Source organism: Phaseolus vulgaris, chromosome 8, assembly GCF_051622355.1.
Source record: "Phaseolus vulgaris cultivar YP4 chromosome 8, ASM5162235v1, whole genome shotgun sequence".
Taxonomy (NCBI): Eukaryota; Viridiplantae; Streptophyta; class Magnoliopsida; order Fabales; family Fabaceae; genus Phaseolus; species Phaseolus vulgaris.
The window spans coordinates 56,134,857-56,152,824 of record NC_143505.1 but is presented as its reverse complement, the minus strand read 5'-3'; the positions used below and the strand labels follow the sequence as shown (position 1 = coordinate 56,152,824).

The 17,968-nt window shown below is 29.6% G+C and overlaps 1 protein-coding gene across 2 annotated transcripts; it reads right to left on the bottom strand.

Moving 5' to 3' along the window:
* Positions 1-1,181: 1,181 nt before the first annotated feature.
* On the bottom strand, positions 1,182-7,659 carry LOC137825528 (SNF2 domain-containing protein CLASSY 2). Of its 2 annotated transcripts, XM_090294487.1 has the most exons (8): positions 7,518-7,631; positions 6,691-6,841; positions 6,232-6,482; positions 5,560-5,846; positions 4,293-5,342; positions 4,067-4,213; positions 1,741-3,669; positions 1,182-1,475 (listed from the first exon to the last, which is right to left on the bottom strand). In XM_090294487.1, the coding sequence occupies exons 4-7, from the start codon at positions 5,560-5,562 to the stop codon at positions 1,744-1,746; spliced, it is 3,126 nt and encodes a 1,041-aa protein (XP_090150613.1). In that variant the 5' UTR covers positions 5,563-5,846; positions 6,232-6,482; positions 6,691-6,841; positions 7,518-7,631; the 3' UTR covers positions 1,182-1,475; positions 1,741-1,743. The 2 variants fall into 2 exon arrangements, with proteins under 2 accessions (XP_090150613.1, XP_068487318.1); XM_068631217.2 differs by having other exon boundaries at positions 4,293-5,846; positions 7,518-7,659.
* Between the last annotated feature and the right edge of the window lie 10,309 nt (positions 7,660-17,968).

Sequence of the window (17,968 nt, the reverse complement as noted above, 5' to 3'; positions counted from 1 at the left end):
CTATTGGATTTTCTTGAGACTATCTTTTCGATTCTAACCTCTCCAAACTCAATAATGTCTCTTACGAAATACAGTCTGATGTCTATATGTTTCGTCCTCTCATGGTAAATCTAATGATCAAATTAGACAATTCCTAGCTCTCCAATCATTTCCTTCAACCACAATGTCTCATTTACCCCTTATGTGAGTGTGATATACTCTACTTGAGTAGTGGATAAAACCACACTTGATTGAAGATTAAATTTCCAACAAATTACAATATCAAACAAGGTAAAAGACATACCACATAAAGTGACTTTCTGATATCAACATTCCCTACCTAAATAGCATCCACATACCTTTCTGTAATAGCTTTGTCAAGGATAAGTCGTTTATAGACAAGACCATATAATATTGTTCCTCTTAAATATCTCAACACCCATTTCAAAAAATTTCATAAAGCTTGTCCAACATCTATCATGTATCTGCTAACAACACTAATTGCATGAACCAAATTCGGTCGACTACAGACCATCCAACTCCATTAGCATACGAAGTAGTTTTCATCTTCCTCCTTTAATCTGAATACTTGGAGCTTAAACAACTGATAACTTCGTATAATGTCAAAAGGTGTCCCATAATTTTTAGATCAATGCATAATAAACCTATCATAGTTTTCTTTGTCCATGTTTACAATGGTTATTATTTATATCATCACACAAATTTTATTCTCTACCAATAGTTTGTTATATTTTGCTAATATGTGTACCTAAATAAGTGTGTTCAATATCAATCGAAAACAATTTCAACCAACCTCAATTAAAAAAAATGTTAATATCAATAATTATTTTTTTACAAATTTTGACGAAAAAATAATATCAACTAAGATTAATCAAAAAAGTTATTAATACTAATATCGAGAATTGTTTGATATTTAAGTATTTTTATATTGGGTGGTAAGTAAAATACTTTATCCAATCAATTTAGTAAATTTGAATTATCTTATTTAAACAAAATATTTAAAAAATAAAATTAATTCAAATTCATATAAATGTTTTAGAAATGGTCAAAGTTCCCATCCAAACTCGTGAAGGTTCCCTCTTTCAATTTCTCCCGAACAAAACAACTGGTTTAAGCAAAGTCTTTTACCTATGTATTTATCTTAGATGTATAATTAAACTACTTTGACAATGAACAAGGAATGAACAACTTTCAGCTATGCTTGTTAAATTAAGCAAGGATGGATATAAATCTCACCTTCACTAAAGAGGGAAGAGATTAAATTTTAAAATTTTACCAACACCTATGTATTGATCTTCCACCACACTACCTATCCCTTAGTCGAATCAAACTTTCAATTTATCAAATTAAATAAAAAAAAAAAAACTAAAGTCTGCCCAAATGAAGAAAAATTTTAAAAATAATTATTGGGCTTCCCAGAAAGAAGGTTGTTGAGATGTGGGCCTGGGCTCTTATTCTTGAGGCTTCCAATTGTCCTGTGTAGGTCAAGGAAAGTGTGAACCCATAAGCATAATAATTAGAATTTGTTGTTTCTATTCTCTTGAGAGAAAATATACATGAAAATGAGAAAATTAAGGCACATTCACTAGCTATTTGAATTAAAACACTTCTTTAACTGATTTCCAATTATAGATTTTTTTACTTTCTCACTTTATGCACTTTCTCATTTAAAAACATGTTGGCAATAATATTACTTGGCAAAAGGGTTCTAAAGATGAGGAAGTATAAAGAGAATTTAACCTTTTATTTGTTGGTAGAAGAAGCTTTTTCATTCTTCATGATCATGTGGAATGATTTAGACCTGTCTTCAGCAACCATTTCTCTGAGTATATCATCTTCAATCTTCTCAGCTTGCCACTGAGAAGGGTCCTCCACAAAGGCTTCACTGAAGATCATGCTTGACACCCACTCTTTCCAAGTGGTTCTTCTGTACTTGTCTTCCTCCAATGAACCTGTCACCAAGAGCTGATACACATAAACAACTTTCTGCTGACCAGGCCGAAAAGCCCGAGCAATGGCCTGCTTTGTTTTTGAAGGGTTCCACTCTGAGTCCAACATGATAACTCGAGAAGCTGCTGTCAAACTAATGCCTTCAGCACAAGCTGTAATGGAAGCAAGGAGTATCTTTGCTACTCCACCAGGTTCCTCAAACTTATCCATTACTCTACCCCTTTCAAAGAGCTCTAATTCCCCAGTTAGAACCAAAACTTCCTTACCTCTTAGCCATCCAAAGTACTTCTCAAAATACTCCACAAATAGCTTCACAGGTGCAATGTTGTGGCAAAATATAAGAACCTTCTCCTTTCTCACAACACGGTAGATAAGGCTCAAAACAAATCTTACTTTGGACCCTATTTTTAGATCAAATTTGCATTTTTCTAGCTCCATCAGTTGCTCAGAAGAGAAAAACTTCTGAGCACATACTGCCGTTTTGACCAGCCAGGGATGTATTGAACCAAGAGTTATCAAAAGCTCTAATTCCAGAGGGTAACCATTGCACTGGGACATTTTCTTGTGCAGTTTATGCAAAATCTCATGTTGTGTATCGGTTGAATTCATTAACAATGTATAAATTTGTAAACCAGGTAGACCATCAGCACTCCCACCTTCATAAACATCTATGAAACCATTTGTCACATTTCTCAACATCTTTAGACCCTGCTGCCTCTCCCTACCTTTACCAGAGTCGATCTTCTTAGCAATTTTGTCTAAGAAGAATTTTCTAGCCCGTGACTCTAGTAAATGACTTGCCTTTTTTGCCACTTTCCCTTTTCTCCTGTATTTGGGGTCTAATGCTTTCAGTACTTCATGAATAAACTTTGGTCTTGCCAAGCACAGAGTATTAAAGTATTCACAGAAATTATTCTGAAACAATGTACCAGAAAGCAGTATTCTCAATTTTGTTTGTACTTTCATCAAAACCTTTCTCAACCTTGATTTAGTGCTTCTGGGATTGTGCCCTTCATCCAGTACCATGATCCCAGGGCTTTCCCTCAGTACTTTAGCCATGTATTTTCTGTGTGCAAACTTTGAATCCTCACGCATCAATGTTAAAAATGAAGTGTAACCCATTATTAGAACACTCGGTTGTGAATGCCATTTTTGTATCTTCTCAAGACAATCCAAAACATGCTTGACATCATCAGTGGGCTTGGGAACTCCAGGAAGAACAACCGGTGATTTCTGCTTGAATACACGGTATGTCCTACGACCATGAATCAGATACACTGGTATAGGAATATCCCACTTAATAAATTCTTTGTACCAAGTATAGAGGGTTGTTTTTGGAGCAAGGACAAGAGGTCTCTTCCCTGGGAATAACTTCAAGTAGCTCACAAGAAAAGCAATGATGAGAAAAGTTTTTCCAGCACCAGGAGTATGAGATACCACACAGCCACCCATTCTTTTGGATTTTGCTTCCATAAGTCTGGGCTCCATGGACCCTGCAATGTTTTGCCAGAGAAACTCAAAGGCTTTCTTCTGATGAGCATGCAACTTTATTCTAAGTTCGGGAATCAATGCCCAAACGTTATCATTTTCTTGAGACACAGGTCCCTCAGGAGAATCTAGGGCGGGGAAAAGATTCAAATCATCATCCTCATCAACTCTGATTCGTGAATCTTCTTCAGCACTGTGCTTCTCCTCTTGGTGCCAGGCCGAATGTTGAATCTACCAATAACAAAAAGGTTATCAGCAACAGAATGGGGAAATACACAAATCATCCAACCAAAATAAGTGAATGAGGTTAACATCAGGAACTAATTTATAGCCGGATAAGTTTTGGAATATTATGCATACTCTTTCCAAAATCACACATCTTTGTACAAATTCCACGAATGCAAACATAAAAAAATATCTTCCCAATATAAAAATGCTGAGGTAGTAGCCTCGTAACAGCTTCAACCCTTTTGGGACTAAGGCTGCGCTGCCCCCATATTGATAGGAGCCTAATGCAATAGACATATTAATGGATACTGAATCCATCCAGATGCTTGGTAAAGAAAGCAGATTACTGCAATAGAAGAAAATTGCATACAAATTCACATCTAATTTAAACTTTACTTACAAAGGGTGGCGTAATATATTTGATCTCAGTGCTCACTAAGCCACATCTATAGCAGTAAATTCCAATTTCTTCATTCATTCTGAAATCATGTGGACAGCCTTCATTCGGCTTTTCCACAGTGTCAGTGATAAACGCAGCATTTGAATCCTGATTAAATAGTTGAAGTGTATTAGTCTCAAGAAAAATAAAACAAATAGGGGAAAGAAAAGGTCAAATGGTCACACACCTCTTCCAGATAGCATGACGCCAATGAAACTTCCAGTTCTCTCCACAACATATCCATTTCAGATACTTCTTCTGCATCCTCTTCATCAAGAGTTCCTGTTCCCGTCTTTTGCCCAATGGTACTAGTTGTGTTGTTTTCCTTCCACTGGTCAGTGATAGATGGTTCTTCTTGAGTAGGTTTTGTATTAATATTCTTTAAGTATGAATTTATCAAATCCTTGTAGGCAGCTGCATTTAAGGTTCTGTCTTTATAGTTGTATCTTTTCCCTTCTCCATGATCTCTACTTCTTGAATATGCTCCATGAGATTTTTTCCTTCGAACTCCTTTATTGGGTCTCATCCCTTCCCATTTATTTCCAAGATCCACTATATCATCCAAACCACATAAACTCTTCCTCTGTGACTTAGGGACACCATAACTATAATGATATCTCAATGACAAATCATCATTCTTTTCTACATCATCTGACGTTGAAGGATGGTTATTTGGCTCAAAAGGTAAAAATTTATCATCTTTCCTTGTTGATTTATTGGGGGTACTAGTTAGATGATAATATTTGGAATAATGTTTAGGGGATTCATGACCATAACTTCTAGTAACCTTGTCATCTAAATCATCACAATGCTCAACATCACAATGCTCAACAAGTAGCGGATCATCTTGATCAGGAATAGGAATAATAGCAAGTCGATTTTGATCTTCATTATCATAATTTTCTCCTGACTTTACCTCCTGATTCTTGGCCATTCTCCTCTTATACATCACAAGCTCCCGGCAGGTACTTGCCTTCTTTTGATGATTATCAGTAACTTCTTCTAGAAAGTTCTTCTGCAAACCAAACAGGTATGCTAATGGTATATGTAGTTCTTGGTCATCCTCATCTTTCCATGTGTCTATCTTCACCGGTGGTCTGTTTCTGAAAGAACCAACATCAATCTCAGAAGCATCATTATCACAACCAAGGTAACGCTCTGGTTGAACATTCCGACGCTTAGAACGCCGCAAGCCCTCAACACTATAAGATAGTGATACTTTATCTTCATGGGATTCCTGTACATGACCAATCTTCTTAGTTACAGGTGTAGCTACTTGAGAAACAAAGGGTACTAACATGCCACTTTCTGTTCTGAAATTCACAACATCAATGTGAAAATCTTTATTCAATGAAGTGCTAACAGTATCTCTTCCCAAAATTTGATACACTAGCTTTTCTTCTAGACATCTAAAGCAAAATGAAATCTTCTTTAAAGCTGAGGCAACAACTAACCATGAAAGATCACATAACACTTTTCCCAAAAGCAATTTAGTGTGTGATATAATGGAACAGTCCTCGGATGATGCCCACCGGTAGTGCTGATCTTCACAAGGAGTATTTTCAAGTTTCTGGAGGATGGATATTTGTTTGATTCCAACTACTTTAATCTCCTTGCTAAGAGTTCTTAGCTCTGCACCAAGCGAACCTTGATGAACATAGAAGTTGACATAAAACTGACACGAGCACTCAGAGTCATGAGGTTTTCTTTGTATAGAGCTTATTTTAGCATCAGTCCAGACCTATAGTTCAAAAAAGAAAGAAACTGTAACTCATACTTGCCATTTTGGAAGCTAAAATTCTCAAATTAAACACATGTAATAATAACAGTAATAACAAAAATAATAAACACATGCAAGGTAAGAAAATTATCAAGAAAGGGATAAATCATAGTCTGTTTAGCAAAGTGATCTAGCTGTTGCTTCTGTGAAACCATGGAATTTAATCAATTCCCCTTTATCCACAACTGCCCCCAAACACACACAGAAAAACAGTTATATTGCATTGGCCATGTTAACAAAAAAAGATGTCTAGAGGATTCTGTCAAAACTTTCATGATTTATGGAATTCTACTACCTCCAATTAAAGAGGTAAAATGTTTAAAATTCAGAGGGAAGGAATGCTTACAGGGTCAATAACAATTGCATCTGAATCAGTAGATTGTTGAGGGGCAGATAGTACACATATGTCAATTCCAGGACGCAGAAAACGGGAGCAATCAGATAAAGTAGCTTTCCTTGAACTTATCCTAATGTCTGACAAGGGTCCTTTCTCCATAGTCATATAATGATTATCTACAAAATGCATAGACAGGATTCCTGCCTCAATCTTTATGAACTCCACAGCTTGCCATTTGCCATAGGCAACTGCTTCAAAGGCTGCTTACAAAAACATATTGATAATTGGTTTTAAGTTTCTGTTAAGTAATTTAAAACTGAGAATATATGGTTGTGGAAAATAGTAGACAATACCCAGGTCACACAAAACTTGGTCAATCAAGTTTAAGTTTGGTATTCATTATGTTCACTATATTTTCTTTTGTTGTCCTGCATCCAGATAAAAAGAAAAAGAAGAAGAAAAGCTTACGGTGAGAATTGAATGGATGCTTGGTTTGATCTAATCGTCTTTTTCTTTGCACCATGATTGTGACAGCCAACAACAGTCAACAAGCTAATGTTGTTAGCTTCTGCAACAGTATTAGGAACACCAACTTTCACTTATAAATCTTCATTTCTATCTGTTTACATAATAAACAAGTTAATCATTGACAAACAAATAAAAAGGATCCTTATGCATTATGCCATTGTACATATATTTGGTTAGTATAACAAAAAAGGTTCATTTATCCCAATGATATATTCGACCTCCAATAAATAAGAGAAAAATTGAAGAAGGAGAAGATGAAGCAGTGTCTATAAATATGTTCAAACATGGTCACACAAAAAAAAGCAAGAAGATAAACTAAAACTCTGTTAAATCGTGTCGTGTTTTTTCTCTCCCGAAAACCAACTCCCCAACAAAGAAAAACACTTATGTGTCAAAATGATGCTGTGCTGGTTAGAAGAAGTAGAGACATTTACACATGTGAAGAGTTCTTAGCTTCAGGGGAGAATTATGTACTGAAATGACAAATAAAAACATCATTATCTGTGATACCCACTTCTGCATACACAGAAATGGCAAAGGTGTTCTGTTCCCCAAAGGCCAAAAATAAAGTAAAAGATGTTATCTTGTTTTACAAAAATATGATTGTTTTTGATCAGCAAGTCCCAAATATTCAGCAGATTAAGATCGTGATCAACATAACATAGACTTCAAATTGACTTGAGAAAACAAATGTAACCATGCCATCACGGGCATTTAGATTTTCTGCGAAAGCCAGAGAAAGCACAGTGGAAAAAATCTATCCTTACCAAAGGAGAAAAGCTGGTTCTGAGAGAATCTATACACAGTTTCAAGCATAACTGAGGAGAGAGAGAAACACAGAAAGAAAAAAAAAACAGAGAAGAGAGAGAAAAGACTGAAGTGAAGTTGAGGCCGGCAATATCTAGGTATAAAACAACAAATTCTGATGTGAAATACTTCTAAGTTAACAAATGTCTTTTTAAAATTTTTAAGATATTTTAATTTTAATAATTCAACTTATCTATGACAAGATTTTTATAATAAAAATAGTTAATAAATTTATTATACATAATAAATAGTAATTAAATAATGTAAAAATAATAAATACCCATTAAATATATTTTTATTTATTACTTATAAATAATTATTTTTAATTGATAGTAAGAGCAGTTTGCTTAATACTTTGAACATTATTACTATATTTTCTTGTTTTAATTTTTACGTTATGTAAGTTATGTAAGCTAATATATTTGTCTACAAGTATGAATTAAAAGAGTAAATTGCAATTATGAATTAAGTATTTATATATTAAATACATTGAATGAAATTCATGATTATAACACACAAAATTATTAATTGTAATTAATAATTTCATGTTGCATTAAAATATTCAATTATAAGAGTGGGATATTTTTAATTAAATGAATCATTTAAATTTTTTATTTAATTATTTGAATAATTATTTTATTTATATAAAGTATAATTTTTTGGATTTTGGCTAATATTTTTTAGTGTATCTTCCGATTCAATTAATATCTTTATTATTTTAAATATATTTAAATGGTATATGATTAATAACATTATGCATAATTTTATTTGCACACTCAGAATGCTGATTATTTTTAATTTAATAATTTTTATTAAATAATGAGAAAATTATTTTAAAAAGATCACAGCTTTTAATTGGTGGGTATTTTAAAAGTGGAGAAGTAAAAAGGTATTAATTTTATTGAAAAACTAAAATGTTTGTTAGTATCATTTTATAAGTATAAAAGATATATATGTGTGCAGGATAATGTAAAAAATATAAAAAATAAGAAAAAAAATGATAGATATAAAAAAAATTACAAGAAATAAAATTAATATTTTATGAAATACATCTATTTGGAATGAAAATATAAAAATATTTTTAATGAATTAATTTATATAATTGAATAATGAAGAGATTGATAAAACAGGACGAACTCTTTTTACAAGAAACAAAACAAAAAATAGCAGTTAGTTTGACAAATAAATTATTATTTAACAGTAAATGAACATTCTTTATTAAATATATATAAACTCTTTAATTTTCTAACATCCATTACTCTTTAAATATATAAAAAAAAACATTTTGAAACTAACATTTTTTTATAAATAAAATGGATATTTTTATGAAAAAAAATAAGAGAAATTTTAAAATTATTTTTATTAAATAAATAATATTTAAGTAAATATTAACTTTTAGAATCTTTCTTAAAGAACCTAAAATAAACATCCGTTCACACTATGTTACCCCTCATGTTATATAAAGTGTGAAATTTGTAGCAATGACCTGTCTACCACTATAGAGAAAAATAAACATTAAATTAATTTTATTTATTTATTTTTAAATGGTAAAAAGTTATTAATGACATACTATAAAATACAGTTTCTTTGGATAACAAAAAAACAAGGGCAGACACTAATAATAAATGAATCTTATTTAATAAGGAAATAGCACATGTATATTTAATTTTGGTAGAAAATGAATAGAATTAAGATATGTAATAGTGAAAAAAACATTTGAGGAAGTGAAATAAAGAGTGTAGATGGGTCTCTGAATGGAAGGTAATAATGGTGGTTTAACAGAGGAGAGTAAAGTAAGGCGTGAAAAGGTGTGAGGCATGAAGTTAAAAAAGAGCACAGCAGCGGAGAAATCTATGAAAAGAAGAACACAAAAGCCTTGAATTTCGCAGACTGCATGAGAGAGAACGCTGGTTATTCGCGGTTAAAGACGGGGCAGAAAAGGTATCTAGTTTTCAGAAAGGACACAAAATTAACATTTGTTAGTCTTCAGAACCAAACAAATTACACTCAAACAACCTGACATCGTAAGAAAATATTTTCATACACTCAATGCACCACACACATGTCGATGCTTCCGGATTATTTTTTATCATAATTTAAAAGGTGAAAAACTTTTTTAATTAAGTTGGAAATATGAAAAAATAAATTCATGTACACTTACCAAAATAGAGATTGTAACTCTTTGTGGCAAGAATTGGATTAGAGGATATCCAAATAAATCAACATAACAAATTTATTTTTTTAATTTATATTATAATTATTAATATAGAATAATATTAATGGATTTGATGTAACATCCTTAATTTTTTACCCAAAAATAACAAAATAAAAATAAAACAAGCATTATCTACTTAACATATGAATATATACAATTATCTCATAATTATATCTCAAAAAGAAATATCTCTCTTCAGAGGGATTTTAATATATACATCAAAAGTTTTAAAAAGATACCGAGCATTCAAAATTAAAACTATCATATCCTCCAGCTATTTACTCAGGAACTCTCTTACCTGCAATTTCATCTGCTCTCGTGTACAACACGATCATCACAGGTAAATAAACAAACACAAACAAATAACAGGGTAAGCTAACTATTTTTTTTATATAATTTCAATTTCAAATTAATACACAATATTCATCAAGTCTCATGAAATTTCTTAAACATTTCACATAATCATCAAGTGTCTATCCAAGAAATTCACAACTCATTTTTCTCATGTCAGACTTCAACTGACTCATAACATATAGACACTTGACTCTACTTCTGGAAGACTCGTGTATTGAACTTAGAATCCTGAGACATGCACCTGTCATACTACTCATTGTGAATCCACACTGCCATGTGCATAACATCTTAATATCTCATCATTCCATCATCTAGTATTGTTGGGTCTATTAGTGTCTAAGTTCAAGAGGGGGAGGGGGTGAATTGAGCTTTTAAAAAATTTTCACAAACAAAAAGTGTAATCCTGAGAAAAAGAACAGATTGATTTAAAAAAAAAATATTTATTTTCTGATTACTTTTTCAAATTCAGAACCTTAATCTGATTAGCTTGAGATTAAAAGATAGTTTTTCCATAACAGTGTAGACTCTTTTATTGCAACAAGATTTACACTGAGAAATTAAACTTTGAATCTTTAACAAGTGATCTTGAAAAGAATATGAATCTTGAAAAGAGTTAGTTTGAAGATTTATTACTCTCTTTAAACAGTCAACACACAGATTCAGATATTTGCAAACAACCAAGAATTTATTCAGGATCTTTGAAGAACAGTATGAACAAACCCAGAAAGAACATATTTATTTTTTATTCAACAGATTTATTTTTAGGCAGATTATCAAATTATGCAGAAAACGAGTGCAGGGATTGAGAAGAAAGATGGACACACAGTTTATACTGTTTTACTCATCAAGAGTTACATCCAGTCTCACCTCATACCAAGGTGAAATCCACTAATCAATACAAAACCAATTACAAGACCTTGTGGTTCTTGAACCCTTCAAGAACAAGTCATACACAATGCTGAAAAACTCTATTTCAGCAGCAAGAACACTTCGAGAAACCCTATCAAGAAGTGTTTATACAACCACCTTTACACAAGAATGAATAAGGAAAGAAAGCACCTAAAAAGAAGATGCAAGAAACCTAAAACAGCAACACTTTTCTGCAGTTCAACAATGACAAAACCTTAACCCTTGACCAAGACACACAATGAATAAGTACACTTGAATTTCTTTAAGAGAACCTTTCAAGAAAACATTCAAAGTTTTTGTCTCTCAATGAAAACTCTTTTATTTGTGTTCAAAAACATGATCACTCAGTTATTTTTCATGTGAGATGTGTCTCTCTTTATACAAAAAAAAGTTTATAACAATTTTTCAAGAAACAGTTGAAAGTTGTTATAAAAATAACAGGTTGAAGTTAAAATAAACAGATTGTTTTTCTGAAAAACAAAGGATGACTTTAAAACCATTTCCAGCTCATCTTAACTGTAATAACGGGCTGCAACAAACTGTTTGGTGCCCTAACATAATTTTGAAAAACATTAACCAGTTTAGAAATAAATCTATTGTTTTACAACTCAATAGATTTATATTTTTGTGCAGTAATCTGATTTTTGAGAAAACTTAAGGTAGATGATAAAAGAGTTTTGAAAAAAAAATTGTGTTTTATCTTACCACCTTGGTTAAGGATATGAAGTAGGTCACGAACCAAAGAACACCTTAAACTCACTCTAACCTACTATGACCACTAATAACATCACCACTAACTTTAAAGCAAAAAATACAATTTTCTACATCAAACACACACACTAAGACTTGCTAAGAAGAAACTTCATCCATATTCAACAAGTATGACAGGGTAAATTCATATGACTTGAAAGACCAAATTATATTTCAAACCGCAGACAAAGTCACATGAATCTCCATTGACTCTCACCAACTGAATAACTTATCTATGTGATTCCATTATATCAGTAGAGTCAGGATCGTCTCATTGGTTCGGGACCTGACAGATCAATACACCCTAAAACAATCTTAACACGATATTCTTTTCTGAAAATACTATGTTTTGATCACACTTTCACATCATTCCATATCTCATGTAATACATCTCAATGCACCATTCAATCACATCATATTTTAGACTTTTCAAAACAATCTAAACATATCTCAAAATTCACTAAAACAAAAAACTAAGTTTCTTTAATTATATTTTTAAATAAGATTTAGAATTTTCACTTTAAAACAATAAACAATAATACATCAGGCTTTCAAAATATTTTTTTTTATCCAGAGATTCTAGCTTGAGCGAGAATGGGTATTGTTCAAGCGAAAATTCTCTCGCTAGAACGAGAATCAAGCCGAGAGCACCTCCTTTTTCCATTCTATTCTCGCTTAGCGAGAATTATCTCGCCTAAGCGAGACATGCAAAAAAACTTCATAATTTTTCTTAATTTCACCATTTAGAGTCAAACAAAACAATTTCAACAATTCATTCATATTAAAAGTAAATAACATTGATCAACTATACCAATCAACCAAAATTTCATATTCAAAACAAATCCTCTACCATAAATCAACCATGTCAAAATCAATATTTTTCACATTTTATTTCAAATAATAACACATTACTCATAAACAATAAATCATGCAAACCAAATTTGGAATTGGTGACCATTTCACCCCCACATTCAGATCTTCTAGCCTAGGGTTCTATTGAAAATTTAAACTAGCTTCCCTTACCTTTACTTGAGCAGATGCTCACTAAAAGCCCCAAGTCTACCAAAAACTTCAAGAGTAGCTTAACCTGCACCACAGAGTCCTAATAAAAAATCTAACTATATCACTAGGACTCTGAGCTAACAAAGACTAATCCTAAAACAAAAAGGGTGACATGCGTAAACTTAGATCGAGATAGATCTACAAGTTCAGAATTTAACTCAAAGAGAAAAGTAAAAATTGAATTTTCTCTATCAGAGATTCTAATTGGTAATCTTGTAGATCTCGCTGCCAGGAGTTTAATGCTGATTCTGATTGTCAAACTGATGAGTGAGGAAGTTAGAAACTTAGAGAAAAAAGAGAGGAAAGGAAAAATAATTTTCTAGAGATATAATGGTTCTTTTGAAATGAAACCTGAATAATTGAATTTTCTATTTATATGTTCTTTTCATTTTAATAATAAAATATTCATGTGTCATTTAAAATATACCACTTATACTTTAGAAATTTTTTTAGATCCTTACATTTTACATTAATATTTATTTTATTAACATATTTTTTACATCGTATGAAATTATTTAAATTACTTTTATTTCTTTAATTAATAATATTTTTATTAATATCTGGTTCAAATGTGTTTCTGGTACTCGTATTGGGTATTATCAACTTTCTGTAAACCAGTCACAAATGAGAGTATTTTTTTTTTTTACTTTTAATCATCTTTCTTTTATAGATTTTTATAGATGGTTCAGGTCTTAAATAAAAATTGGAGTCACTTTCAAATTTTGCGTAGCAATTATATTTTATTTTAAGGTTATTTGTGAATTTTTGATAGTCTCGATATTAAACAATTGTTATTTTGTGAATATAGTCGATATTGAATAAGGTTAGGTTTTTTAGAAGTTGAATTCTTAGGGACCGAATTACTAGGTCTCTCATGAGTTTTCAGGTCTATCAAAGACTGATTTTCTAATCTTTTAAGGGTTGATTTTTCAGATATCGAACTATTGGGTCTTTCAAGGCCAAACTATCAGGTCTCTTAGGACCAAACTACTGGATTGATACTAAACTACCGGATATTTCAAGTACTGATTTAATTAATTCACCAATCCTCCATCTAAAAGGAGGCATAATGTTTGTGATTTACTTAATTCACCAATTCTCCATCTAAAAGGAGGCATAACCCATCTAAAAGGAGGTATAATGTTTGTGATTTACTTAATTCACCAATCCTCCATCTAAAAGGAGGCATAATGTTTGTGGAATGACAATCATAATTTTACATGTAAATCGTCTAAAAGACGGTTCAAACATATCACCATTCGACCCAGTCACTCAAGATTTAAAACAGTACACAATTCCCAATCTCAAACCGAATAGGCGAGACAAAAATGTTTATCCAAAAAATATCAAAAATAAATTAAGTGCTTAATCGATTTATAATAATAATAAAAATATTAAATAATTATTTTCATAAGTTACTTATTTACAACTAATAAAATAAATAAATACTACACTAAATCCTTGTATATTCAATATAATATATACATTTTATACCAATTATAAAAATATGCATGGTTCAAATATATTAAAGTGATTATTTGGTACCTGCAATTTTTCCAAGACTACATGAATTCAATACTTGTTATTAATAACATAATTGATTTGACTGGATTTAAAAAATTATTACTATTAATATTATTATAATTAATTAAAATAATTGATAATATTATTAAAAAATATTTTGAGAATACTAGTTACTATCCCTAAATTCATGTCAAAGGCAGTTGTTCATACTATTTTCGATTACATTAATTAATTATAAAATTTTATTAAAAATAAAACAATTAATTTGATAATGTATATTTAATATAATAGTTATTGATTTTATTAATTGTTAAAACTTCTAACATTTTAAAATTGTAGTATTTTATCTAATTTTGTTAATATAATTTTATTTTTAAAAATCATAATTAAGAGGAGTATTAAATTTATAATTTAAAAAATGTTATAATAAAAGATAAATCATATTTGCTTTCATTCAATTACAAATGATTGTATATTTATTAACTTTTAAAAGGTTTCCAAACTATACATTCTGTTTGATGGTAATTTAATTTAAAATTATTTTACAAATACTTATATTTTTATTAAATTAATTTTAGAAGTAATATATTAACATTAAGTAAGTAAATTATGAAGTGTAAAAACACTAAAATAAAAAAATAATTACATTAAATTGAGGCAAATGTTTGTTGAAGGTGAATATAGTAGATGGTGGGTTATGATGACAACAACCTATCATCTTTATTTAAACCAAAGATTGTGATGGCTAAGTGGTGGGGTCCACTAGTCATGACTCATGATTTTATTGGTGTTGTACAGAGGGGACATAAAATATAAGGATTTTACGTTGTTAAAAACAAAAAATACGAGGATTTTAAATATGAGTTGAATTTGTACGAATTAAATATGTTGCTTTAATAATTTAATGTAAAAAAAACAAGAATGATTATGCTTAAATGTAAAGAAAATTAAGGTGAATTACAAGGATTTCTTTCTATATAGCTGGCTTACTTTTTTTTTTTTGAGTTACATATTGTTAGATTGAATAAATATAATCGATTTTATTTTTCTTATATTTAATTATACAAAAAATTGTATCAAATATATTTAATAGGGTTCAATAATATATATTTTTTCAAATCAATCATATATATTTATAAATTTGTCACTTGTATGTTTCTTCTTTTTCCTAGTCTTTTTCTCGTAATATAAATAGTTTGATCTCTTACTATATTTATTTATTTTTCATTTTTTACTCACTCATTTCTATCACTTCATCAAAGCAAAGTGTTAAAAAATATTAATTAATATTTATTAAAGTTCACAGTGAAAATAGGATTAAGAATTTTACATAGATTTATAGGGGTATAAATTTTTTAATGAGTGGAGTAATTTACTCTCTCTTTCTCAGTATTTCTATAAATGTACTTTTTTCTATACATATATCAATGCACTATTTAGTACTCTGAAGACAAAATTGTGGAGAAAAAACTGAAATAAAAGCATTGCATCGAAAATTAAAGACTCAATCAATATGAATTTTTTTTTGAATTTTTTGGTTACATAATTTATCTAGGAATGCTAATTAATCAATTGAAATGAATGCACACATATTTCAGTTCATTTTTTTTTTACTTTGAGATAATTATTAAGAGGATTTATTTTTAAAAATATATTTAAGTTATGTTTATAAAAGTTATTGGCATTTAGCACTGAAAAAGAAATTCAGTAACCAAAAAATTCAAAAGGAATTTCACAAGACAATATATTTCCTTGTATTTTTTAATAAGTGTAAAATAAAAATATAAACAAAGTAAAATAAAACAGAACACCTTTTAAAAATTGGAAATTAATAGAAATAAGTAAATTTATAAGTAAAATTAGTAAAGTTGTATATTTATGACAAGTATACGTAATAAAATATGATTAATGAGAAAATGATTGAATTAAAGAATGTAAAATAGGAAACAGATCTTCTTGGTATTTTTTTTCATTTACTATATATTTACATTTTAGAAGTTGTGCAAAACAAATATAAATATGGACCAAAATTGAAGATAAATGTTCACAGCACTCATTTACTGTATATTTATTTCTCAGGTTTGAATAACACATTTTTAAATTCATTATTTTCTACAAAATTTTAGAAAATTCGTTCATATAACGTAATAGCGTATTCATGCGCATTTTTTTAAGAGAAACAAGACAAAAGAAATTAAATGAAGAGAAAATAAAAGGAATATTTATTTTTCTAATTTAATTATGGATAAAAAGGAGGAGAAATAGATGTAATTAAATTAGTTTTCTTTTACTCTTCTCAATTTTATGTAAAATGTGCATATATGAATATATATCTGGTTTAAAAATAAATTATAAAATAAAAAATAATATTAGTTCATTATGAAATTTGAAAAAGGTAATTTTAGTGTTTTATGATAATAATTTGTTATTACTTCTTGAGGAGCTTCAATATCATTCTTTGTCATAAATGACCAAACGATCTAAGGAGGATCAGAGCTTATTCAATTTACACTCAATGAGATTTTTTGATTATGTGCGTAGAGAAAGAAAATTGGTCCTCCTTCAACTCATGATATACTTTCTTCTCCATTAGAAAGTCTTGTAAAAGTTAGAAAAGGATGAAGGAGGAGAAAATTAATTTTGTGATATCTATTATCAACTTATTGAAGAACCAATCTCCATAAATTAAGGTATGCATATTCCAACTTAAGAGATTGTGAAAATCATATAGTTCTAAGATCAAATAGATTAAAGAAAAAAAATAAAAAAATATGCATATATGGTCTAGGTGACATATATGTAAAATCATAAAAGTCTTGTAAAAGTGAGAAAAATGGTCCAAAAGGGTCTATTATCAACCTATTGAATAACAAAAAAAAAAATTACCATGTAAGTTTTTCTTTAATCTATTTGATCTTACAACTATATGATTTTTATAATCTCAAGTTGAAATATGCGTACCTTGATCCATAGAGATTTGTTCTTTAATAAGTTGATAATAGATAATTACAAAATTAGCTTTTTCTACCCTTTACTCACTTTTACAAAACTTTCTGATGAAGAAGAAAATATATCATAAGTTGAAAGATGACCAATTTTCTCTCTCTATACACATAATGAACACATCCTACAAGTTGAATAAGCTATGATCCTCTTTATGATACTCTTTAGATCGCTGTGTAATATTCCAGTAATTACCGCAAAGACGTCATAACTCCTTCAAAACAATTAAAGTTGTAAATGAGTATTCAAATAAACAGAACAACTTGCTATTATAAAAATACCAACAACTTTGACCATAGTAACAACATGAATTAAGTAGCAACATAAATTAAAGTGGTGCCTAAAATATAGAACTACCTTCCTAAAATATAGAACTACCTTTTCCAAATTTCATAACCAACTAATATTTTATATATATATATATATATCATGTAAGCCATATTTTACATTTTATTATTTATTTATTTCATTATGTATGAGTCTTTTGATCAATCAAATATTATACCAAATATTGTTTTATCTTTTATATATTAATCTTACAACTATATGTAAATGGTTATATATATATATATATTATCTTTTATATATTAATCT